Source organism: Malassezia japonica, chromosome 8 (genome assembly GCF_029542785.1).
Source record: "Malassezia japonica chromosome 8, complete sequence".
Classification (NCBI taxonomy): domain Eukaryota; kingdom Fungi; phylum Basidiomycota; class Malasseziomycetes; order Malasseziales; family Malasseziaceae; genus Malassezia; species Malassezia japonica.
The window spans coordinates 266,547-288,771 of record NC_083377.1 but is presented as its reverse complement, the minus strand read 5'-3'; the positions used below and the strand labels follow the sequence as shown (position 1 = coordinate 288,771).

Here is a 22,225-nt window from a genome sequence, read left to right as displayed (position 1 = left end):
TGGACCATCGAGATTCACGCCTAGGCAAGGACCGTCTCTTTCGGCATGAGCGCCCACACGGCCAGTGCCGAAAGGAACCCGGTGAGCTTCTCGCCGGGGTGGTGGAAATAGAGCGACGTCGCAAGCAGCATCGAGCTCCATAGCGCCAGCAGCGCGACGCAGAAACCGAGGACAGCAAGGTTGGCCTTGCGTTGGCCGGGCAGCTGGAACACGTTCTGTGCGGCGTACAGCGACCGGGGAATCGAATCGCGCAGCGCCGAGGACTGGGGCAGGATGTACGGGGCGTAGGGAATGAGCGTCTCCATCACAAGCAGCATGCCAAGCACCAGGATAAACGTGTGGCCCGACACGTCGTGGCCGCCGTGCCAGTTGGCATAGAGGGGATGCGACTTGCCGAGCATCTGCACCGGCTCGGGGAGCTGCGAAAAGAGCTCCGGATGCGCACCGTGCGTCAGCGCCGCGTGCGAGTGGCACAGCGCGGGATCGACCGACATCGAGTTGACGACGCACTGGCCGCCACTCGCGATCATCACACGCTCCGAGAGACTCGGGCCAAAGAACCACTGCGAGAAAAAGACTGCGTCAGTACAACAACGTACACCAGCCGATTGTCGCTTCGAGCCACCGCCAAAAGGTCTTGGTATAGAGTGCGTCAGATGCAGAGCGCATCGGGCGCGGTGCGACCTGCTGCGCCACCTCGCCACGCAGGCCGCCCGAGCCGCGCTCGAGCGTGCAGGCGACCAGCAGTACCGCGAGTGTGTTCCAGAACCACGCGCGCTTGATGAACAACACATTAAACAGATTGCGTCGGTCTGCAAAGATCGACGGCGCGTCGTGCTGCATCGCACGGTGCGCAGCATAGTCCATCGCGCGCGTCGCCGAAAGTTGCAGGTTGTACGCGCTCGTCTGGTACCAGTGCGAGTAGATGGTACCGCCCAGCAGCACACCTCCGATCCACAGCAGGAACACGAGGTGGTACTGATGGGGGCGCAGTGTCTCTACGAGGCGCGTATACGCGGGAACCGAGGCACGCATCGTCGAAGCGGGCAACCGTGCGCCCTGCGGGGTTGCACGTGATGATGGCTTTCCTTTAGCATGGCACGCTTTCAGGGTCTCGGTGCCCCGCTGATTGCGGTGGCTGTGGGTGTTGCGTCGGGCGTATACATCTTCAAGCCGTTGATTGAAGACTCTATGAACAATATGAAGGTGGAGATGGAAAAGAAGAAGGCGCTGGAATCGGGATCGCCGCCGCCAAGCAAGACGCCCAGCAAGCTACCGTAGTGGGGGGCTGGACAAGGACCTCAGCAAGCCGGGGCAAACGCGTCGAGGAGGATGGCGAGAAAGACAGGCGCATATATACTCGACATCGTACAGGGCGGGTGCCCCATGGGCGTCATCACAGCATAGCGTCCAATATCAAGCTTGCACGACACGTCCAGGAGCTCATAGTACAAGTACATTAAACTACAATGGCTACCACCACTTGCCTGCATCGCGGCGCTGCTTGGACACTTCGGCCTTGCGCCGCATAAGTTTGTTCGAGAGGTATTGGAACACAAACTGGCCGCCGGGGTTGATGATGAGTTTCGACTCCTCGACTTCCGGCTCGGGGTCCATCGCCTCGGCCTTGCGTTTCGCGAGCTTGGCGGCCTTGCGTGTGGCCTTGGCGTCGCTTTCGTCGTCTGCCTTGCGCTTGGAAGGTTTTTCTGTCTTGGACGACGCCTTGCTCTTTTCGGCCAGTTTCTCTTTCTTTTCCTTCTTTTCTTTCTTCTCCTTCTTCTCCTTCTTCTCCTTCTTTTCCTTCTTGGCCTTCTTCTCCCGCTTTGTCTCCTCCTTGTCCTTCTTGGCCTTTTCCCCCTTTGCCTTCTTGACCTTGGAGCTCGATGCTTTTGCCTTGGATGGTTTTACATCCTCCTCACTCTCGTCCTCACTCGACTCGCTGTTCTCACTCGACTCGCTGTCATTGTCGGCCTTGCGCTCTTCGGTGACAACGACCGTCGCAGCAGGTGCCGGCGCCGGCGAGCTGCGCGCACTTCCCTCGTTGCTGCTAATCCCCAGGATCTCGTTCATGCGCACGGCGTCGGAGCCGACCATTGCCTTGGCACGGCGGAACTTGGCGCGGTGTCTACGTCAGCAAAGCATACGTACGCAAGCCGCGAAGCGCCCGGCGTCGTGCGGAGGGCAGGCTCCTGCTCGGCCTTTTTCTCTTCGGCGTTGGCCGAGTTGAGGCGGTCAAAGAGCGAGCCGAGATCGCCGCCTGCGCCGATCCATGCATCGGCCTTGCCCTGCTCCAGCGCCTCGCGCTCATGGCGCTGTGCACCGATACCCTTATTGTCGAGTTTCATCGACACAGCCAGGTTCGTCGACATGCCCTGGCCGGACGTACCGAGACCCGAGCCTGGCGCCCACCCCATGGACGTCATCATGCGCTGGCCTGGAAGCGACGCATCGTTCAGCCACGCCGAGTTGCGTGTCGTCGCGGAGCCGACCAGCCGCTGCTTCTTCCGCTGCTCCGCCAAGCCCATCGCGGTCGTGCGCCAAAAAAAAATGAGCGGAATGCACTTTGCGGCGAATTCTCGCTGACTAAGAAATTACTTGCTACGCTTGTAGACCTTCTCGAAGAAGGACACAAAGACGGAGCGCTTCAAGCCCGAAGTCTCCGGCAGCTTGTTGATCAGGTCGTGGATGCGGTCGTACGACTCGCGCTCGTAGTCGGCAAAGCGCTTCTTGAGGTCGATGTTCGCCTCGTTAAAGACATCCTTGACCTTTTGCTCGGCGGTCGAGTCCTTCTTGCCGTAGTTCTCGTCAAGGACCTTGCGCTGCTCGGGCGTGGCGTTGGCAAGCGCCACGTTAATGTTCCACGAGCACTTGTTGTCGAGGATGTCGGTGCCGATCTTGCCAATCACCTCTGGCGTGCCGTAGCAGTCCAGGTAGTCGTCCTGCACCTGGAAGTACTCGCCGAGCGGCAGGAGAATGTCGAGCGCATGCTTGTACAGCGACTCGTCGTCCACACCGCACATGCGCATCGCGAGGGCAACAGGCAGGTAGAACGAGTAGAAGGCCGTCTTGTACACGACAATCAGGTGGTGCTTGTCGAGCGAGAACTTGCTCAGGTCGACAACATCCTCAGGCGCGGTGATCAGGTCGATCAGCTGCCCGAGCTCCGTCTGGAAGGTAATGTCGTGGAAGAGCTCCAGGAGGTGGCCGTAGTACGGCTTCGAGCGGAAGTGCACCTTGAGCAGGTGGTAGATCGCGCCCTCCAGCATAAAGGCGTCGTTGATCGCAATGTTTCCAACGCCGTCCACGCGGTACCAGCAGGGGTGGCCGCGGCGCGTGATCGAGGCGTCCATCATGTCGTCAGCGACCAAGAAGTAGGCCTGGAGCAGCTCGACACACCAGCCGAGAATCGCCGCCTGGGTGTACTCATCCTCGGTCAGCTCACGCGTCTTTTTCCCGCTGCCATCGATGCAGAGGAGAATCTCGACCGTGTCGACGACCGACAGGCCGCGGTTGAGCTTGCCGCCGGGCGTGTTGTACTCCAGGTTGCGCTTGAACCACTCCACCGCGTCGTTCGGCACTGCGTCAGAATTAGTTCACGTACTCGACTGCGACTTCATGTAGTCAAGCAGCTCATCCACGATCGTGGAAAAGACACGCTCAAAGCGCTCGCGCTTCACCTGCTTCGCGTCCGTCATGTTGGTCAGGATCAGGCCGTAAGGACTATCACGTGACTATTGGCCCCTGCGCTAGTTCGCCACGTTCGGATAGACGTCAAAGCGGCGCTGTGTCGCGACCGGGACGACCTTGCGCACCTCCTTCAGGCGCTCGGGGTCGAGCTGCGTCCACAGGATGGTCTCTTTTTCGTCCGTGGTCGTCACGACCTGCGCGATCGGATCGACGACCGTGCTGTGGCCCCATGCGGGGTAGCCTTCCGGCGGCCGCGCCGGCGAGCAGCCGACAGTGTACATCTGGTTGTCGACGGCGCGCGCGCGCAGGAGGAGTTCCCAGGCCAGGGGGCCGGTCGTCGTGTTAAAGGCGCCGGGGTAGAGCATCGCCGCGGCGCCGAGGCGTGCCGAGACCATCGCGACCTCGGGGAAGCGCAGGTCGTAGCAAATAGCCAGTCCAAAACGGCCATAGTCTGGATTAGTTCGAATACGTACCGCAATCAAAGACGGTGATTTGGTCACCCGGCGTCAGTGTCTCGCTCTCCTGGAACGTCATCTTGCCCGGGATATCAATGTCAAAGAGATGGAGCTTGCGGTGGACGGCAATGATGCGGCCCTGCTTGTCAAAGACAAGACTCGTATTGTACAGCTTCCCGGACGCCTCGTCGCGCTCGGGGATGCTGCCGCCGACGAGCACGACGTTTGCCTCCTTTGCGACACCGCTCAGCATGCGCACGGACTCGCTCGCGTCGAGCAGCGCGGGCGATGGCTCGACTGCGTGCGCATTGTCCTTGTTATCGATGGCCCACTGCTTATCGGCGTCGGCGGGTGCCACCGTGTTGCGCTGCTTGACGGACGCAAAGAGCCCCGGGAGCGTCTCGGCGTATGTCGAGAAAAATTGGACGCCGTACGGCGAGTTGAAGCACTCGGGCAGCACGACCATATCCGCGCCGCCGTCGGGGCCCTCCTTGGCGGCGCGCAGCACAGACTCGCGCGCATGCTTCAGGTTGAAGCTCTTGTCTGCGCCCGTCTGTCCTAGCTGAACAAGGGCGATGCGCACGGGGCTCAGCTTAAACGCAGGGCTCGTGCTCGACATGGTGTAGCGTCGGATCAACGTCGGTTTCCACAGTCCAATCCAGCGGGCTGCGGGGAAAAGACGCATGCTCGGGCGTGGGGTCGCCACGTGGATTTATAGCGCCGGCGCGCGCTCTTTTGCTTCCTTACTCATTTCTGTTCGCTTATTGTGGGAGGGAGGGCTGCCTTGTGCATTCCTGCTTTCTCTCCTCTATCTTGCGAACTAGAGCAAGGACAGCCGGAGTATACGTTGGTGGCGTGCGTGTTTCGCGTCGCCTCTACTCTGACCGCACATTGTGGCATTCCCTATAGAGCAATGAAAAAGTATTCGCAGTCCCAGCGTGCGATCTTTGCACTGTACCGAAAGGGTCTGCGCTTTATCCGCACCAAGCCCGAGGTATGTGCAGGTAGCTAATCGATAGAGCTCGCGGCACGCGTTCACGCTGTACCTCCGCCACTTCTTTCGGCACCCCAGGATGGGCGGCGGGATCTCGAAGCGCGACTTTACCACGGTCGAATATATGATGCGCCGTGGGAGCCGCATGATTGAAGAGTTCTTTGCGAACCCCAACGCAAAGGGCGTCCAGCTCGCCAAGCCGGTCCTCCAAGAGATGGAGGAGCACGGCCTCGCGGCGCGGTGGCTGCCGCGCACACACGAAAAGGGCGCGTAGCACACACGCACATGCTCCTGGGCCATGGACGGCTGCAAAAGCGCGCTTCCATGCGCCTTTCCGAGCGCCACGCTCGATCACGACCTCGTCCACGTCCGCGCCTCCGTAGCTCTTGTATCTTTACTAAACACTGGACTTGGCGTCGATGGTGTGGGTGATGGCCGGCGTGCCGCGCGCGGCGCGCGCCCCGCTTGGCGTTGCAATGCGGCCAGCAGCGCCTCTTGCCAGTGCACATACCCCACGCGGTGCTGCGTACCGCTTCACACGCTGCATCACTACGAATCAGGCCCCTGACGAGAAGCCGTCGGAAGACGCGCCGTCGCTGAGCCGTACGATGATGCAGGTGCTTGCCTGGGTGCCTGTCGCACTCTTTGTTACCGGGCACGTCGTGAGCATTGCCAGCGTCAAAGGACGGAGCATGAGTGTACGTTGCGTGACTGACGCAGCCCACCTTTAATCCCGCCGACACCCTCGAATCGCTATACCCCTCGTCGCTCCCTACGTCCGACATCGTGCTGCTCAACCGGCTGGTCACTGCGACACGGCGCTACAAAAAGGGGGACATTGTGACGCTCTACTCGCCGAGCGACCCGAACCTGATGATCACGAAGCGCATCCTCGCGCTCGGCGGCGACACGGTGCGCCTGTGGGTCCCCCGCGGTGTGGACTTTGCGCCCGAGCCGCTGGCCGGGGAGCACGATGGCATCACGTCGCTTGCGTACACGAATATTTACCACCACGCATTGCGTGCGCTAGCTACCGAGACGGATGACCATGCGAGCGGCGCATGGCTCACCATCACCATCCCTGCAAACCATGCGTGGGTCGAGGGCGATGCGAGTGCGTTGCAGCCGTGGACCAAAGGCCCGCTGCGTCCCGAGGCCAAAAGCCGCGATAGCCGCGAGTTTGGTCCGGTGCCGCTCGGCCTGATCCGCTCGCGTGTCGAGTGCATCTTGTGGCCGCTGTCGCACTTTGGGCTGCCTGGCCCCCGGCCTACTCGTTGAGCAGGCTGTTGGTGTACATGCGGTGCACGTAGTGCTTCCATAGCTTGCGGTCGAGCACGAGCTGGCGTGCAAGGTTCATCACCGAACGCAGTGTCATGTCGCTCAGGCCGTACTCGGAGAGGAACCGCACCTTGTGGCGGACGCGGCACTTGTCGTTGCGGCAGCGCAGCGGCGTGTCGATATGGAGCTGCTTGAGCTTGCGCTCAAGGAGGTGGCGCGGCACCGGGATGTGGTGCTCCCACGGCGAAGAGTGGTGGCTGTGCTGCGGGCGCGCGTCGGAGGCGAGGTCAAAGTACTCGTGCCAGAGCGTCTCGGCGTTGTACGTCGCGTACTCCAGGTCGAACTCGAGGAGCAGGTCCTCGGCGGCTGCCGTGCCGTTCACGCGCTGGGTCTTTTCATACAGCTTGTTCGCCTTGGGCAGGTCGAGGACCCACTCGCTGTAGCCGAGCAGGCTCAGGTAGGTGTTGGAGCGCGACGGCGCGTCGGGCGACGCGTACCGCGGCATCTTGTGGTGCCGGCGGCGGCTGCGGCGGTGCGGCCGGCTGTGGTTGCGCTGTTTCTTTTGGACAGTGGCGTTTTGCGCGGCGATCACCTCTTCGTGGCACTCGGGGTCCTCGTCGTCCTCTGCACACGAGTCGTAGCGCACAAAGTCGAGCAGCGCCTCGCGGTCCGCGTCATCGACCGAGGCAAGGCCGGGGCGGTTGTCGTGCACGAGCGACGTGTTGTACGTCCACACGCGCACCGCGGGCAGGTACGTCGGCACGACGCTCGGCGAGACGAAGAACGTCGAGTAGTAGTCCATGTTGGTGCGCGCCGGCCCCGGCAGCGACTCGTAGTCGTGGCGCAGGTCCTCTTCGACGCGCTTCATCACCACTGGCACGGTCTCGGGCTGGACGTCGCGCGTGCGCGCGGTCGCGAGCGCCGACTCTTGGATAAAGAACATGTCGAGGTTCATGTGCCCAAAGTGCTGGCCGACGATCGTGTCCTGGAAGCGCAACACGAGCTCAGTGTACACATCAAAGCAGCGCACAAAGTAGTTGCCCGCGGTCGGCGGGACGTGGCCGATAATGTGCACCTGCATGTTGCGGCGGCGGAACTCGAGCAGGCGCTCCGTCATCCACTCCAGCTGGAGCGTGCCAATGTCTGCGTCGCGGCGGCGGTCGCGGCGGCGGCGCTTTGGGCATCCGTCCACGGCCTTGTTCGAGTCGTAAAAGTAGAGCGTGTTGATGCTAATCACGCCGAGGCGGTCCGGGACAATGTCCTTGGCAAAGTAGCCGCCCTCGCGGAAAGCCTCGTGCTGGTCCTCCGGAATGTGGTTTTTCCACACCGAGAGGAACGCTTCGAGCTCCTTGGACGGGCCCCGCGGCATGATGTTGTGCAGGGCCACGTCGTTGTTGCCAAAGTTGGGCACGATTGGCGTCGTGGGAAAGTAGGACTCCATCAGCTCCACCGCAAACTCGTTCGCCTGCAGCACCTCCTTGGCGGTGCGCGGCACGAGCGGGTCCTGCTCGTGCCGCGCCGAGTCGCCCGTCCAGAGCACAAAGTCGAACGGGTTGCGCGCGCCGGCCGACTCGTCGTCGTGCGACGTGACGTTCCAGTTGCGGGTGACCCACTCGAGCGTCTTGTTGCCGAGCGTGCGCGGCGAGTCGCAGTCGCTCACCGGCGTGCCATAGTGTCCCGCGCGCCACTTTCCGCCATGCTTGTTGTGCGGCTTATTGTGGTGACACGACGAGACCACGGCCGTGTCGTCCTTGTAGTGCTTGTCCATGTGCATGTCGGTAACGTGCAGGAACCGACCGCTGAGCGGCGCATCCACACTATACTCTCTGCCGGCGTCTTTTAGCTCAAACGGCTGCTGCTCCGCAACAACGGCAGCAGCAGCAGCGACGAGCAGTGCAATCCACCCACGCATGGTCCACCAGGGCAAGCTGCGCTAAATGAAGCCACGTGTGCTATATCACGTGCTACTAAAACGAGTGCTCCGTCGAGTCGGCGCCCATGCTCGAGGTGCCGCTCGTGCCGCTGCTCACGGTCTGTAGGACGCGGTCGATGTAGTTGGCACCGCTCCATTTCTGGTGCGTGAGGATATCCGCACCGAGCTCCTTCTCCTTGCGCTGGATCAGCTCGACATAGGCGAGCATGCCGTCCTTTTGGAAGCGGCGGCTCAGCTCGCACGTCGTCGCGCCGATCGAGTGGAGGCCCGCGAGCGAGATGAGCTGGAAGACAAAGCCCGCGCGGCCGAGATCCCACACAAAGTTGCGCAGGTCGTCGTTGGAGAAGCCGTGCGCGCTCCAGTTGAACGAGGGCGAGAGGTTGTACACGAGCCACTTGCCGGGGAAGTCTTGGTGGATCTTGGCAGCAAAGCCTTGCGCCTGCACCAGGTCCGGCGTCTTGGTCTCGAGCCACAGCATGTCCGAATACGGCGCAAAGGTCTTGACACGCTTGATCGCGGCCTGGATGCCGCCCTTGAAGTGGTAGTAGCCCTCCCTGGTGCGGGGCGCGTCCCAGTCCCAGCGCGGCACGCCGTCCGGGCCAAAGATCGCGGCGGCGATCTGGCGGGCCTCGCTGTTGGACACGCCGCCGTCGACGCGGCGGTCGTACTCTTGGAGCCCGCTGGGGTTCGACGCGTTGTGGTGCGCCACCGCCTCGTTAAAGGTGAGCAGCATCACGTTCTCGCTCCACTCGGCCTCGACCGCGTCGAGCTCGGAGCCGACGGCGCCTTGCGACTCCTTCTCGGCGAGGGTCTCGGCGAGGTTCTTCATGCCGTCGGGCAGGTTGTATGCGCCCTTGATGAACTCGTGGTCACGCGCGTCGACCGTCGACGAGATGAGCTTCGCCGACTCGGAGTCGGTGCGCGCAATGAGCAGGTTCGACGAACCGAGGATGTCCCACGCAAACCTTGTGATCGTCAGGCGGTTGACGTGCTCGGACGTGGGGACGAGCACCTTGCCCGCCTGGTGACCGCACTTTTTGCCACCGTGCAGCTGATCCTCGAGATGGATCGCGGCCGCGCCATGCTCGGCAAAGAGCTTCGCCAGGCGGAACACGCTGCTCAGGCCGCCGTGGCCCGTGTCGCCATCGGCGACGATCGGGCGCAGATAGTCGACCCACGGCGTGTTGGTGCGCTGCTCCTCGGTCATGTGGCAGCGCTCGTCCCAGTGCTTGCGATCGTGGTGCAGCTGCGCCTTGAACAGGCGCTGCACCTGGTTCGGGACGGTGGTGTAGGGGTAGTCCGCCAGATCAGGGCCCACCTCGTTGTTGCACGTCGTCAGCACCGACGACGCCGCCCAGCCCGAGACGTACACCACGTCCTGGTTGCGCGCCATCTGCGACTGTTGCACGGGGTCGACCGCACCGAGCGTGTGCGCCACCGTCCGGTTCTGCGCGTGCTCGCTCAAAAGCGCAAAGAGCTTGTCGGCCATCAGCGACGAACCGGGGGGGATCACCGGCATCGATCCCCGCTTCGACACAATATCCTTCGCCGTGTAGGGGCGCTTGATGCCCGCGAAACGGGGGCTCGCGAGCCACGCATCCACATCACGCACCGCACGATCAAAAATCTCCCTCTCCTGCTCGGGCGTGGGGGGGTGCACCCGCAGCGGCGCAGGAGGGGGGACCAGCGACGTAGCCGCGGTGGCGGAGGAGTGGGTGGCCGCATCACCCTGCTTGCTGCGCAACGCACTCATCGAGATGCCACGCACGCCAACAGATCTACTCACTCGAACACTCGTCGCGCGGCTAAGCCCGCGCGCTGCACTCCGTAGCTGTGCGACAGTCATCCACGGCGTTGAAAGCAGCCCCGACCGGCGCCGGGCCCGGCGTCCGCATCCGATTAGATAAGCACGGAATTTCCTCGTCGTTTGCCATGGCGGAGCAAGGCGCAGGCGACGCGCCGCCGGGGCGCATTACGCGCACGGCGAGCGGCGCTGGGGGAAGTGGACGTACAACGAGCATGGTACCGCGGGGAGGCGCTGCTGCGCGCGCGACGACGCCGCAGCCGGGATCGGGGCGCATGCAGTTCCGCCCGGTGATGCCCCAGCGGCGGCGCACGCCGAGCGCCGGGCCGAGCGAGCGCGCGGACAAGGCAGAGAGCACGCCGGCCGCACCGGCGACTGCGCCGCGTGTGCGGCCTGCGCGCCCCCGGTCGAGATGACCGCCTCGGGGCCCTTTGCGCTTGGCCCTACGGAAAAGGCCGCGCCGAGCGGCGTGCGTGCGGCCGCGCAGCGCCGGTGCTCGCGCCCAAGGCCGGCGAGAGCAGCGCAGCGCCCAAGACGGTGCGCCGCGCGCCGCAGGTGCCGGCGGGCGACGAGGACGAGGAGCACACGATCGATATTCACAACGTGCACGAGCTCGACGAGCATGCGCCGCAGACGCTGCTCAAGCCTCCGCCGCAGTTCAAGCGCGAGCCGCCGCAGATCAAGAGCGAAGGAGGCGAGCTGGAGGATGTCGAGATGGCCGAGGCGCAGGACGTCAACGAGGCCCAGGCGCTCGACCTGTCCGAAAGCGAGGACGAGGAGGGGGAAGAGGAGCTCGCCGGGCGCTTTGTGTCCTCCTTCCAAGAAGGCGGCTCCGAGGGGCAGACGTTTCTCTTCCAGTTCCCCCGCCCCTTTCCGGCCTTTCGCACGACCGCCGAGCCCGTGGCGAAGCCCGACGCGAGCCCGGACGTGGTCGCGGTCGACGCGCCCGACGCCACGTTGCCTCCCCCCCCGCCCGCTGGCGAGGCCGGCCGTTTGAATATATACCGCAGCGGGCGTGTGGTGCTGACGCTCGGCGACGTGCCCTACGAGATTACCGACGGTTGCGAGACAAGTTTCCTGCAGCAGGTCATGCTCCTCGATGCCGAGCAGCAGCGTGCGCTGTGCCTGGGCCAGCTCGATGCGAAGCTGGTCGCGACGCCCGACCTGGCCTACCTCTTGGCGCGGCCCGAGTAAACAAAAAAGACTGTTCTTATAGTACAACTACGCAATAGCCAACGTCCCAATGGCCACGTCGGTGTCTGCCGAGTGGCTGGTCGCGCTCGCGCCGGAGCGGCTTTCGATGATGGTCGAGACGACCAAGTCGCTTTCGCTGGCCGTGCCCTCTTCGGTGCCCTCGGTCGTGACCGAGCGGCTGCTGAGCATCGAGCCGTCGAGGGTATCGTCGCCGATCTCCTCGTCCTCGTCGTCCTCCTCCTCTTCGCGGTTCAGCAGCTCCTCGATGGTCTGCTCGACCTCTTCGAACTGCGCCTGGAGGATCGTCTGGCCTTCGGGCACGGACCCATTGCGCGCGAGCCACCGCAGCTCTTCCGTCGGATCGCCCTGCTTGTCGGGCACCGGCTTGCGCATCGCATCGATCTGGTGCAGAGCGAGGCGGTAGGGGTAAAGATCGCGGAGCGTAAACGTCCCCCCGTACTTGCTCACCTCCTTCAGGCACTTGGAGATCGTCGAGAGCTTGTTCGAGATCGGCATGAGCTCTTCTGAGAGCGGCTCGGACGAGGAAATGAGCTTGTTGATCAGGTTGTAGCACCGCCGCAGCAGGTACAGGAGCACGAGCTGGCCCTCGGGCTGGCGGCCCTCGTTGTCGACAAACTTGCCATTGACGCGAAGCCGGTCAATGTCCTTGAGCGTCAGGTGGTAGGTCCAGAGATCCGTCTCGCGCAGCGTCCAGCGGTGGCGCTGCTCGAGGTGCTCGAGCTGCTGCTTGGTCTCCATCAGGCGATCGTAGATCGGCTGCAGCGTCGGCGACACGGTGCTGTTCCGCACGAGGATATCGTTGCTCGTCTCGAAACAGCTCTCGAGCAGACCCGCAAGGATCTCTTGGCCCTCCGGCACCGACGAGCCGCCCGGCCCGAGGAACTTGCCGTCGACACGCTTCGACTCGATCTTGCGCAGCTCCTCCTGCAGCTGCTTTACGTCGGACTTGGCCGGCTTGCGCTTGGCCGCGATTGCAAAGAGCTGCCGCCGGATCGAGACGAGCTTCTGATGGATAGGCAGCAGCTCCACCGAGAGCACCGAGAGCGTGGACTCGAGCTTGTTCACGAGCTGCTGGCACACCTCGAGCTTGCGCATCATCAGCTTGGTGAGCTGCGGAGGATGTTTGTTCTCGCGCTCGTCGCTCTTGACAATCTCGCGCAGCTCTTGGATGCGCGACGAAAACGGCTTCAGGTCGGCCTCTGTGTAGACCCCGGACTCGTCCATGTGGTCCAGCAACTGCTTCATGCACCCAATCTGGCTAAACATCGCAGGGCACTCGCGGCTGCGGCCGACCGTGATGAAAAAGAGACTCAGCAGGTAAAAGACGTCGACCAGCATCGTGTCCACACGGGTATTCTTCATGACCGGCGCCGCGTACTCGCCGTCTGTCTTGGCGCTGCTGCAGCCACCATCCTTTCCGGCATCCTGCACAGCATCGGTTACTTGCTGCTCCTCGCGGATCGTGTTCAGCTTGGTGACTGGGTCAGCCTCGCGACGTACTCTGCTTGATCACGGCATTGTAGATGGATTGCACCTCTTGCGGCTTGGTATACTCGGCACTGTCTTTTTTGAGCGCAGTGAGTTGGTTGCGGATGCTGCGTTAGGCGAACAACGTACTTAATCAGCGCCTCGAGGATCGGCAACTCCTCATGCGGGATGCCCGACATGCTCACTCACGACCGTCGCCACCGTCGCACGGGGTACAGCCAAACTCCGCGGATGCCGCGCGGCACGGCCGAAGGGCCTAGAAGGCAGGGCGCACGTGTATTAAAAAGCGCGCACAGGACACTTTCCCGACGCCACCGACGACACCATGCTTTCGTGTGTTCGTAGTGTTCCCCGTTCGGCGGGTTTGGCTTCGCTAGCCACCCGCTCGCTGTCTACCAAGGCGATGGTGCGCCCCGCGGCGATGCGCCTCGGCGCCAAGCAGGCGCCGTCGCCCATTGCGCAGCAGGTCCGCACCGTGCGCCAGAGCCCCTTCCAGCGCCCGGCCGGTCCCACGCACAGCCATGTCCAGCCGATGGCGCAGGGCAGCAGCGGCTTTGGCCAGGCTGCGCCCAGCTTCTCGACGCAGGGCGGCTGGACCAAGGCGCTGACGAGCGTCGGCATTATTGCTGCCACCGCTATCGGTGCCAACCTCTTCTTTAACCGCGAGACGCGCGACGGCCTGAGCGTGCATGAGTCGAGTTACCTGAACTCGACGTTTAGCTACCTCGGCGGCGGTCTTACGGTGACGGGCCTGAGCGCCTACGCGCTGCACCGCTTCGGCTTCTCGGCGCGCCTCATGGCCGCGAACCCCTGGCTGGTGCTGGGTGTGGGTCTTGTGGCGTCCATCGGTGGTATGATGGGCGCGCAGGCTCTGCCGAGCTCGCACCCCCTCAAGGTGCCCGCGTGGCTCCTGTTTAATGTGAGCCAGGCCGCGGTGCTCAGCCCCCTCTTTTTCCTGCACCCCGCGATTCTGGCGCGTGCGGGTCTCTACACGGCCGGCCTGATGGGCTCGCTCTGCTACGTCGGCGCGACCGCGAAGGAGAACCAGTACCTGTTCCTCGGCGGCCCGCTCCTGGCGGGTGTGACGATCGTCGCGCTCTCCTCGCTGGCCCCGATGATTTTGCCCACGACGGCCGTGCGCACGCTGATGGCGACCGAGGCCATCTCGCTGTACGGTGGTCTGGCCGTCTTTGGCGGCTTTGTCCTCTGGGACACGCAAAAGATTCTGCAGCACGCCAAGATGGTCGAGGCGGGCATGCGCCCCTCGGACCCGCTCGCGGAGAGCATCGGTCTTGAGCTCGACTTTATCAACATCTTTACGCGCCTGGTGCAGATCCTGGCGATGCGTGACCAGCGCCGTCGCTAAGTAGCATACGCGTAGAGGAATCATTACAGCTACATATCAATACCCAACCGAGATCAGGTAGTCCGCGAGGCCCTCGACCACCTTGTTCGCGTCGCCCGGGAGCAGCGGCGACTCGTACGCGGCGACCAACACGGCCTGGTTCGTCTTGACAACGCACAGACCGTCACCCTGCGTTAGCCAGAATACGTACACCCGACTTGCCGTAGATCGACCGGGGGTTCGCTTGCAGCGTGAGGTACTTTTTGCCGTTGGCATAGATGCCGCTCGCCTGCAGCGGCGTGGGGTCGTCGAGGCCCTTGACAATCGCCTGCTGCTCTTCGGGGCTGATCTGGGTCAGAAACGGGCACGCACCGTGAATCCGGCCGAGGTGGCCCACACGCCGCCCTTCAGACCGATAATCGCAGCCTTGGAAACCTTGCCGGTACCCACGAGGTTCGTGTCGACGTAGCCTTGCCAGGACATGGTAGAATGGAGCACCAACACCCGCCGCAGCCACGCGGCCGCCAGGTCCGGCCGGGGCCTGGTTGGCCCCCCCGCCTGGCCCGATCACCGCCGTTTCTGCGAGATTACATCATAATCGAACAACGTCCCCGGACCGGCCCACACCTCGCACGGCGGGGGCCGCTCCTTGGCACCTTACCAAACTCTCTATTCAACATGTCTCGCACTTTCTTTGTCGGTGGTAACTGGAAGATGAACGGCTCTCTGTCTCAGTACAAGAGCCTCATCAATGACCTGGCCAGCGCCAACCTCGACCCCAAGGTTGAGGTCGTGATCGCTCCCCCGGCGCTCTACCTGCTCCCGGCCAAGGAGCTCCTTCAGAACAAGAAGATTGAGCTCTCGGCCCAGGATGCCTACCACAAGCCCTCGGGTGCGTTCACCGGCGAGATCTCGTCGGCTCAGCTCAAGGACGCCAGCATCCCCTGGGTGATCCTCGGTCACTCGGAGCGCCGCACCATCTTCGGCGAGAAGGACTCGGACGTCGCCGAGAAGACCAAGGCTGCCCTCGAGAACGGCCTCAAGGTTATTCTGTGTGTTGGTGAGTCCCTCGCGCAGCGCGAGGCTGGCGACAGCGTCAAGGTCGTCATCGGCCAGCTCGAGGCCGCCGCCAAGAGCATCAACGACTGGAACAACGTCGTGATCGCCTACGAGCCCGTCTGGGCCATCGGTACCGGCAAGGTCGCCACCGCTGAGCAGGCTCAGGAGGTCCACAAGGCCATCCGCGAGTGGCTCGGCAAGGCCGTCGGCTCGTCGGCTGCCGACTCGGTCCGCGTGATCTACGGTGGTAGCGTTGCCGCCAAGAACTGCAAGGAGCTCGCCAGCCAGCCCGACATTGACGGTTTCCTTGTCGGTGGTGCCTCGCTCAAGCCCGAGTTCGTCGACATTGTCAACGCCCGCCTTTAAGCGGTGTGTGCATAGCGACAAAGTAGCTAGCTAGCTAGCCTATTCTGGCCCTGAACCCTTGCATACTTGCGAACGGTCCACCGGCCCTGCCCGACGACGCTTAGTCATCAGAAGCCTGCTTTCGCTCGTCGTCATCATGTCGCGCGCCGCTAAGGCGACGCTAACAACGTCGATTATTGCTACCGTTTCGATTGTATGGGGCGTGCACTACGTCCAGAAAATGGAGCGCGAGGTGGGTGGCCTTTTTTTTTTTTGTCTCACACAGAATATGTACAAGGGCGTGCAGCGCGACGAGGTGCGCCAGGCTGAGCGCAAGCAGCGCGACGATGCGCGCGACGCCGAACAGCGCCAGCGTGCAGTTGACCTCGAGCGCAACCGCGAGCGCGAGCGCAACTTGCGGAGTATCCAGCCGATCGAAGAAAAGGACACGCCGAGCACCCACCGAATCTAGAGGAATCATTTAGTGTAATATATGGAAACAAAGTCCTACAACAGGTTGGCATGGCCAAAAAACAACGTGACAGTGTGTTCGTGCATCCCCAGATGCCCACTATTTTACATACCGCCCGACATTCCAGCAAAGAGTGCGGTCGGCTTGCCCTTCAGGTGGTGCCTCCGCTTGGCAAGGTTCAGCTTCGAAGTGCACGGCGAGACCATGTTATCGGTCGGCGAGTTGAACAAGTTGGCCGAGCCGACGCGCGCAGCCAAGGGAACGGTCGCCTTGCGGTGGCCCTCTTCTTCGGTGAGGCTGGTGATGAGACCGTCCTGCTCGCGGCGCTTCACCACGATCAGGTTGCGCACGTTGGCCGGCTGCATTTCGTCGGCAGACGACACCATCTGGTCGATGACCATGGCGCCGGCCGGGAGCGACTCTGGCGTCTGCAGCAGGCGCTGGCGGATCACGCGGCCGGGGTTCATTTGGGTAAGCTGGCGGAACTTGTCCGCGACGGCCGCCTTGCCGACGACCACGCTGCCGGTCGGCATCGAGTAGATAATCTCCGGGGCGAACATGGCCATGAGGTCGTCCGCGTACTGCACATAGAGCTGCAGCAGGCCGTTCATGAACACGACCTCGTCCGCGGCCATCTCGCGCTCAGGGAGGACCATGGAGTGTTCGGGCGCGAGGCCAGTAGCGTTGCACTTGAGGTTAGACAGGTGGTGCATGAGGGGCGAGACTTGCGGCCGGACGAAGGAAGAGAGAGGGGTGCTGAACCCTTTCTTCGCAAGCCGATTTTAAAGAGATCTCACCCCCCAGGCCCTGTAGACGTCCACTGAACTCCAGTGGAAAAGTCATTTAGCACACAGCCGCACGCCGCGCCATCGCGCGCGCCCCTGGCCAGTCACTACCGGAGCCGCGCACGGCCAACATCTATCCACATCACGTGAGACATTTTTTTTGCGGCGCGCGGCGGCGTCGCGGCCCTTTGCCGGCGGCCACGGCCGCCGGCGATTTCGGAGGGACGCTCAAAGGATCGCCGATACTCTTATTGCAGCCCCGAGGTGCCTTGGCACTCTGCTGTAGGGAAAGTCCCCGGACACTTTTGGCGTACGTCTCGCGAGAGGGCTACAAGGAATGGCAGCGGAAGGCGGTGGCGGCCGTGACGCGCTGTCTTGAGTCGACCCACGGTGCAGGGATGGGTATTGTGTGGACGGCGGTGTTTGCGGAAAGCGCAGCATGCAACAGTGCTGGGGCGCCGCTGTCCCTGCAACGAACGATCCCTGTACGGTGCTAGACGCCGATGGGCATGTGCGTGCTGTGCGTTTTTCGCTGTATACGTGGTGGAAAGCGCTACTAGTCGTCTACGTCGTGTTTCTGTGCGTGCTGCGAAGATAGGAGCGTACGGGAAAGCAGAGCACGACGTGGCCGGTGCGGACCCGCGGACTGACCACGTCCCTACTTCGAGATTCTGCGGTGGCCGCCGTTAGAACCTGTCTACCTTGTGGTCGTACGCCGCCTGTTCGTCATGGAAACAGTTATGCGATCGCCGACCGTTTGGGCGGTAACTCAATGGGGCTTACTCTTGGGCGTCCTTTTCGTAGTGGATATAGGGGATATATGCGAGCGCCGCTCTGTCTCGCACCGACCATTGAAAAAATGAGTGCACCGCAGGCGACCGCGATTCTCTCTGTGTACGACAAGACGGGCCTGATTGAGCTTGCAAAGGGCCTTGCCGCGAAGAATGTGCGCCTGCTTGGCAGCGGCGGCACTGCGCGTGCCGTGCGCGAGGCGGGCATCGAGATTGGGTAGGTGACTCGGCTAATCCAGCGACGTGTCCGACATTACCAACGCCCCCGAGATTCTCGGCGGCCGTGTCAAGACGCTGCACCCTGCCGTCCACGGCGGTATCCTTGCGCGTACGTCGCTCGAGTCGGACCGCAAGGACCTGCAGGAGCAGCAGATCGCCCCGGTCGACATTGTCGTCTGCAACCTGTACCCCTTTGAGGAGACCATTGCGCGCGACCCCGCGCCGAGCATCGCCGACGCCGTCGAGGAGGTCGACATTGGCGGCGTGACACTTATCCGTGCCGCGGCCAAGAACCACGACCGCGTGTGGGTGCTGTGCGACCCGAAGGACTACAGCACCTTCCTCTCGCAGTACGGCGAGGAGAACGACAAGGCGAAGGAGTCGCGCAACCTCTTTGCGCTCAAGGGCTTCACGCACACCGCGCACTACGACGAGGCGATCAGTAACTACTTCCGCCAGCAGTACGCCGCGCCGCCCCACGACGTCGTGCAGCAGCTCACGCTCCGCTACGGCGCCAACCCCCACCAGAAGCCCGCGCAGGCATACGTCACCGAGGGCGAGCTGCCGTTCAAGGCGCTGGGCGGCAGCCCCGGCTACATCAACCTGCTCGATGGCCTGAACGCCTGGGCGCTCGTCAAGGAGCTCGACGAGGCCACCGGCATGCCGGCCGCCGCCTCGTTCAAGCACGTCTCGCCGGCCGGTGCCGCGGTCGCCGTGCCTCTGAACGAGACCGAGGCGAAGGCGTACATGGTGCACGACCTCGGCGAGCTCTCGCCCCTCGCGACGGCCTACGCCCGTGCGCGTGGCGCGGACCGCATGAGCTCGTTCGGCGACTTCCTTGCGCTGTCGCGCCCGTGTGACGCGCAGACCGCCAAGATCATCTCGCGCGAGGTGAGCGACGGTGTGATTGCGCCTGGCTACGACCAGGCCGCGCTCGACCTGCTGCTCCCCAAGAAGGGCGGCAAGTACTGCGTGCTGCAGATGGACCCCAACTACGTCCCGGCCGCGCGTGAGTCGCGCCAGGTGTACGGTGTGACGCTCGAGCAGCGCCGCAACGACCTCAAGATTACGCCCGAGATGTTTGAGAACGTCGTGACCTCGCGCAAGGACGTGCCGAAGCCGGCCGTGCTCGACATGATGGTCGCCACGATCGCGCTCAAGTACACGCAGTCGAACAGTGTGTGCTATGCGCTGCGCGGCCAGATCATTGGTCTGGGTGCGGGTCAGCAGTCGCGCATCCACTGCACGCGTCTCGCGGGCGCCAAGGCGGACAACTGGTGGCTGCGCCACCACCCCCGCGTGCTCGGCCTGCCGTTCAAGAAGGGCACCAAGCGCCCGGAGAAGAGCAATGCGATCGACCTCTTTGTCGAGGGCGCGAAGCTCGTCGGCGAGGAGCTCAAGCAGTGGCACGACTCCTTCGAGGTCGTCCCGGGCCCGCTCACCGCCGAGGAGCGCGAGCAGCACGCCGCGCAGCTCAAGGACGTCGCGGTGGCCTCAGACGCCTTCTTCCCCTTCCCCGACAATGTGCACCGCGCCGCGCGCTCGGGCGCGACCTACATTGCGGCGCCGGGCGGCAGCGTGATGGACGACGCGTGCGTCGAGGCGGCCAACGGCCACAACATGGTCGTTGCGCGCACCAACGCGCGTCTCTTCCACCACTAATTAGAACGTATAGGCCGGCGCAAAGAGTGTCTTTTCCGCACGCCGCACGTACGCCGCGACCTTGTTCGCGGCCGATGCCACCGCGGCTTTCGACAGCCACGGGGGGCTCACGGCAACGACGAGGGAAAAGGAGGTCGTGCGCCAGCCAAGCACCGCCTCCTGGGCCGTGCGGTAGTGCTGCAGACGCAGGGGGCGGCTCTGGGGGAGGCGTGCGTCGCCTGCGGCCAGCACCGCGTGCTCGTCGGCTGCAACGTCGCCCCGCATCGCAGCGAGCGCGTGGCCGTACAGCCGAAAGAGGCGCGCGTTCGACGCGCGCGAGGTATAGGGCGGTGCGACGTACGCACACTGTGCGTGCCGCCGCGACACAAAGAGATAGTGCCGCAGGCCGGTGATGCCGAGCGCGTCGGCAGAGTCCGCGAGCGGCGTCGCGTGCAGCGTCGCGAGGCACCCGCTCGCGATGGCACTCTCAAACGACCTGCGCCACGCACGGCCGCGCGCAAAGCCGTCGCGGTCGCCGGTGACCAGGACAAAGGTCGAAGCACCGTCGCCAAGCTGGCTCGCATAGACAAAGACAAAGCCATGGGGGGCGACGTGCGACAGGCACATTGGCGCCCATGCGTCCTCTGCGCCGGGGCATGCGCCGCCGTGGCGCACCATGGCAAGGAGCAGCGCCAGGTCCTCGGTGTGCGGTACATGGCGCTTCGGATGCGCAAGGCACACGATGCGGTCGTGCCGCAGGACACAGACGTAGAGCACCTCGCGGGGCGCATCGTCGCCGAGGTCGGGCGTCGGCACGACCGTCTGTGCGATCGTCTGCCGGAGCTGCGCGTCGAGGGGAAAGACGGGCAGCGCTGCCAGAGGCATCGTCAGCGACGCGTCCATATCCTGCACGACTCCGTCGAGGTAGCCCTGCATCGGCGCCAGGAGGCCACGCAGGTCAAAGTTGGGCTTGGTCGCAAAGAGCTGCTCGAGCCGTGGCCCGCTCACGAGGCTCACGATCGCCGCGTGGACACGCGCCAGCTCGCTGTGCACGAGCGTTTTCGGGGCATCCAGCGACGACGTGCACGTTACGTGCAAGGGGGCGTGCGAGAGCACGGATATCTGCGTCGCCTGGCCGTGCGCGTCGGTAATCTCGATCGACTGCAGCTCGTCGTCCTGCTCGCCGGCAAAGAGGGCCAGCAGCGCCTGCATGATGCCGGCGTGGGAGTAGGCGAATCCGTCGCCGTCCGCGTCCATCGACTGGCCACTCACGTAGACGAGCTTGCCTGCGCTGCTGAATACGAGGTACTGCGGCGGCCGGCGCGGCACGACCTCGTCGGGGATATCTTCGGCACTGCTCGCCGAGGCCGACACGTCGACGTTCGCTTCGTGCACGCTGCGCAGCAGGCTCATGGCATCCGCCGGCCGCGCTGCCGCGCCGTCACTGGGAGGGGTGTCCGTGGGAGCGCCTGCCGCCCCGTCGGACGCGCCGCGCGCCGAAGGGAGCACCGCAGCGAGCGGCGCGCGCCACCACTCCCCTGGCTTGGCCATGGTTGTGGAGGTTGATGCATCCCCGCAATGGCTACCAGGCGCCACTGGATCTCGGCGCGCTGGCGCGGGCGGATGCGCGCCTCGCGCCGTTTGTGCACGAGGACCGAGGCGAGGTACAAGTGAATTGGGACGATCCGGCGGCGCTGCGTGCCGTCACCGGAGCGCTGCTCTTGCGTGACTTTTCGATCCAGGTGACGCTCCGCGACGATCGTCTGTGCCCTGCGCTGCCGAACCGCCTCAACTACGTGTTGTGGATCGAGGACATGATGCGGGCGCTGCATCCCATAGACTGTGCGTCGTACGACGACGTGCGCGGAGGGGATATCGGCACTGGGAGCGTCGCTATATACGCGTGCTTGTGCTGTGCCTTGCACGCCCAGTGGACCATGGTCGGCACAGACGTCGACGCAGATGCGCTCGCACACGCCCAAGCGATGCTTGATGAAAACGCGCACGTTGGCACCCGCATCGAGCTGCGTCACACGTCCAAGGACGCGTTGCTGCTGCCGGACGGGCACTTGCACTTTACGCTGTGCAATCCCCCGTTTTACGCGTCGCCCGAAGAGCGCGCGGCGCTCGCAGCGGCGAAGCGCGAGGCGCGCCGTCCCACTGAAGGCAGCCACGACGAAATGTATACCCCCGGCGGCGAGGCCGCATTTGTCCTCCGCATGCTCGACGAAAGTATGCTGCCTGCGAACCGCGAGCGGATTGTGTACGTCGCTTGACTCACACAGCTGGTACACGTCCATGCTCGGCAAGCTCGCCTCCGTTCATACCCTTGTCAAGGCGCTCCGAAGACAAAAGGTACGTCGCCGTGCTCACCAGATTGCCTATGCGCTCACCGAGTTTGTCCAAGGGCAGACGAAGCGGTGGGGCGTCGCGTGGTCGTTTTGCGGCAGCCGCCTCCCCGACGCGCTCACGTCGACGCCTGCGCTCACGTCGCTCGCGCCGACGTCCCATACCCGCTCGTTTGCATGCGATGCCGCGCTCGACGTCGGCGCGTTCCTCCTGTCGCTCCCGACGCTCCCTTCTGACCAGTGCGTCTTGGCCTCGACGCGCACCGCGACGCACGCCGAGCTGTACTCTGCGTGCTGGACGCGCGGCGCACGCCGCAAGCGCGCACGCAACGAGCCTACGGACCGGTCCTCGACGCCCCTCCTGGC

At 63.8% G+C, this 22,225-nt stretch overlaps 18 protein-coding genes across 18 annotated transcripts; 8 read left to right on the top strand and 10 right to left on the bottom strand.

The window, feature by feature from the left end:
- Positions 1-20: 20 nt before the first annotated feature.
- Positions 21-1,035, bottom strand: MJAP1_003973 (ATP adenylyltransferase; the record flags this gene model as incomplete). The annotated part of the gene is made up of 2 exons (XM_060267896.1): positions 21-577; positions 600-1,035. 2 exons carry the CDS (start codon positions 1,033-1,035, stop codon positions 21-23), a joined length of 993 nt encoding a protein of 330 aa, XP_060123879.1.
- A 438-nt stretch (positions 1,036-1,473) lies between these two features.
- Positions 1,474-2,525, bottom strand: MJAP1_003972 (uncharacterized protein; the record flags this gene model as incomplete). The annotated part of the gene is made up of 2 exons (XM_060267895.1): positions 1,474-2,125; positions 2,149-2,525. 2 exons carry the CDS (start codon positions 2,523-2,525, stop codon positions 1,474-1,476), a joined length of 1,029 nt encoding a protein of 342 aa, XP_060123878.1.
- Positions 2,526-2,591: 66 nt separating this feature from the next.
- Positions 2,592-3,695, bottom strand: ERG20 (dimethylallyltranstransferase; the record flags this gene model as incomplete). Its single annotated transcript, XM_060267894.1, has 2 exons — positions 2,592-3,577; positions 3,602-3,695. 2 exons carry the CDS (start codon positions 3,693-3,695, stop codon positions 2,592-2,594), a joined length of 1,080 nt encoding a protein of 359 aa, XP_060123877.1.
- Positions 3,696-3,746: 51 nt separating this feature from the next.
- On the bottom strand, positions 3,747-4,761 carry NIT3 (omega-amidase; the record flags this gene model as incomplete). Its single annotated transcript, XM_060267893.1, has 2 exons — positions 3,747-4,138; positions 4,161-4,761. 2 exons carry the CDS (start codon positions 4,759-4,761, stop codon positions 3,747-3,749), a joined length of 993 nt encoding a protein of 330 aa, XP_060123876.1.
- Positions 4,762-5,055: 294 nt separating this feature from the next.
- On the top strand, positions 5,056-5,410 carry MJAP1_003969 (uncharacterized protein; the record flags this gene model as incomplete). The annotated part of the gene is made up of 2 exons (XM_060267892.1): positions 5,056-5,136; positions 5,162-5,410. 2 exons carry the CDS (start codon positions 5,056-5,058, stop codon positions 5,408-5,410), a joined length of 330 nt encoding a protein of 109 aa, XP_060123875.1.
- A 334-nt stretch (positions 5,411-5,744) lies between these two features.
- Positions 5,745-6,308, top strand: MJAP1_003968 (uncharacterized protein; the record flags this gene model as incomplete). Its single annotated transcript, XM_060267891.1, has 3 exons — positions 5,745-5,834; positions 5,857-6,250; positions 6,292-6,308. The coding sequence occupies 3 exons, from the start codon at positions 5,745-5,747 to the stop codon at positions 6,306-6,308; spliced, it is 501 nt and encodes a 166-aa protein (XP_060123874.1).
- A 95-nt stretch (positions 6,309-6,403) lies between these two features.
- PPN1 (endopolyphosphatase) lies at positions 6,404-8,326 on the bottom strand (the record flags this gene model as incomplete). The annotated part of the gene is made up of 1 exon (XM_060267890.1): positions 6,404-8,326. The coding sequence occupies one exon, from the start codon at positions 8,324-8,326 to the stop codon at positions 6,404-6,406; it is 1,923 nt and encodes a 640-aa protein (XP_060123873.1).
- Positions 8,327-8,381: 55 nt separating this feature from the next.
- On the bottom strand, positions 8,382-10,100 carry ICL2 (isocitrate lyase; the record flags this gene model as incomplete). The annotated part of the gene is made up of 1 exon (XM_060267889.1): positions 8,382-10,100. The coding sequence occupies one exon, from the start codon at positions 10,098-10,100 to the stop codon at positions 8,382-8,384; it is 1,719 nt and encodes a 572-aa protein (XP_060123872.1).
- Positions 10,101-10,563: 463 nt separating this feature from the next.
- Positions 10,564-11,345, top strand: MJAP1_003965 (uncharacterized protein; the record flags this gene model as incomplete). The annotated part of the gene is given in 2 exon segments (XM_060267888.1): positions 10,564-10,624; positions 10,639-11,345. The coding sequence occupies 2 exon segments, from the start codon at positions 10,564-10,566 to the stop codon at positions 11,343-11,345; spliced, it is 768 nt and encodes a 255-aa protein (XP_060123871.1).
- Positions 11,346-11,372: 27 nt separating this feature from the next.
- On the bottom strand, positions 11,373-13,033 carry MJAP1_003964 (uncharacterized protein; the record flags this gene model as incomplete). Its single annotated transcript, XM_060267887.1, has 3 exons — positions 11,373-12,844; positions 12,867-12,961; positions 12,984-13,033. The coding sequence occupies 3 exons, from the start codon at positions 13,031-13,033 to the stop codon at positions 11,373-11,375; spliced, it is 1,617 nt and encodes a 538-aa protein (XP_060123870.1).
- A 224-nt stretch (positions 13,034-13,257) lies between these two features.
- On the top strand, positions 13,258-14,220 carry MJAP1_003963 (uncharacterized protein; the record flags this gene model as incomplete). Its single annotated transcript, XM_060267886.1, has 1 exon — positions 13,258-14,220. One exon carries the CDS (start codon positions 13,258-13,260, stop codon positions 14,218-14,220), a length of 963 nt encoding a protein of 320 aa, XP_060123869.1.
- Positions 14,221-14,256: 36 nt separating this feature from the next.
- PFY1 (profilin, required for normal timing of actin polymerization in response to thermal stress) lies at positions 14,257-14,682 on the bottom strand (the record flags this gene model as incomplete). The annotated part of the gene is made up of 3 exons (XM_060267885.1): positions 14,257-14,388; positions 14,411-14,548; positions 14,572-14,682. 3 exons carry the CDS (start codon positions 14,680-14,682, stop codon positions 14,257-14,259), a joined length of 381 nt encoding a protein of 126 aa, XP_060123868.1.
- A 195-nt stretch (positions 14,683-14,877) lies between these two features.
- On the top strand, positions 14,878-15,624 carry TPI1 (triose-phosphate isomerase; the record flags this gene model as incomplete). Its single annotated transcript, XM_060267884.1, has 1 exon — positions 14,878-15,624. The coding sequence occupies one exon, from the start codon at positions 14,878-14,880 to the stop codon at positions 15,622-15,624; it is 747 nt and encodes a 248-aa protein (XP_060123867.1).
- A 136-nt stretch (positions 15,625-15,760) lies between these two features.
- On the top strand, positions 15,761-16,075 carry MJAP1_003960 (uncharacterized protein; the record flags this gene model as incomplete). The annotated part of the gene is made up of 2 exons (XM_060267883.1): positions 15,761-15,856; positions 15,890-16,075. 2 exons carry the CDS (start codon positions 15,761-15,763, stop codon positions 16,073-16,075), a joined length of 282 nt encoding a protein of 93 aa, XP_060123866.1.
- Positions 16,076-16,179: 104 nt separating this feature from the next.
- MJAP1_003959 (uncharacterized protein) lies at positions 16,180-16,788 on the bottom strand (the record flags this gene model as incomplete). Its single annotated transcript, XM_060267882.1, has 1 exon — positions 16,180-16,788. The coding sequence occupies one exon, from the start codon at positions 16,786-16,788 to the stop codon at positions 16,180-16,182; it is 609 nt and encodes a 202-aa protein (XP_060123865.1).
- Positions 16,789-17,363: 575 nt separating this feature from the next.
- Positions 17,364-19,532, top strand: ADE17 (bifunctional phosphoribosylaminoimidazolecarboxamide formyltransferase/IMP cyclohydrolase; the record flags this gene model as incomplete). The annotated part of the gene is made up of 3 exons (XM_060267881.1): positions 17,364-17,371; positions 17,674-17,868; positions 17,891-19,532. 3 exons carry the CDS (start codon positions 17,364-17,366, stop codon positions 19,530-19,532), a joined length of 1,845 nt encoding a protein of 614 aa, XP_060123864.1.
- Positions 19,533-20,924, bottom strand: MON1 (Vacuolar fusion protein mon1; the record flags this gene model as incomplete). Its single annotated transcript, XM_060267880.1, has 1 exon — positions 19,533-20,924. One exon carries the CDS (start codon positions 20,922-20,924, stop codon positions 19,533-19,535), a length of 1,392 nt encoding a protein of 463 aa, XP_060123863.1.
- Positions 20,925-21,076: 152 nt separating this feature from the next.
- Positions 21,077-21,787, top strand: MJAP1_003956 (23S rRNA (adenine(1618)-N(6))-methyltransferase; the record flags this gene model as incomplete). The annotated part of the gene is made up of 1 exon (XM_060267879.1): positions 21,077-21,787. One exon carries the CDS (start codon positions 21,077-21,079, stop codon positions 21,785-21,787), a length of 711 nt encoding a protein of 236 aa, XP_060123862.1.
- Positions 21,788-22,225: the final 438 nt, after the last annotated feature.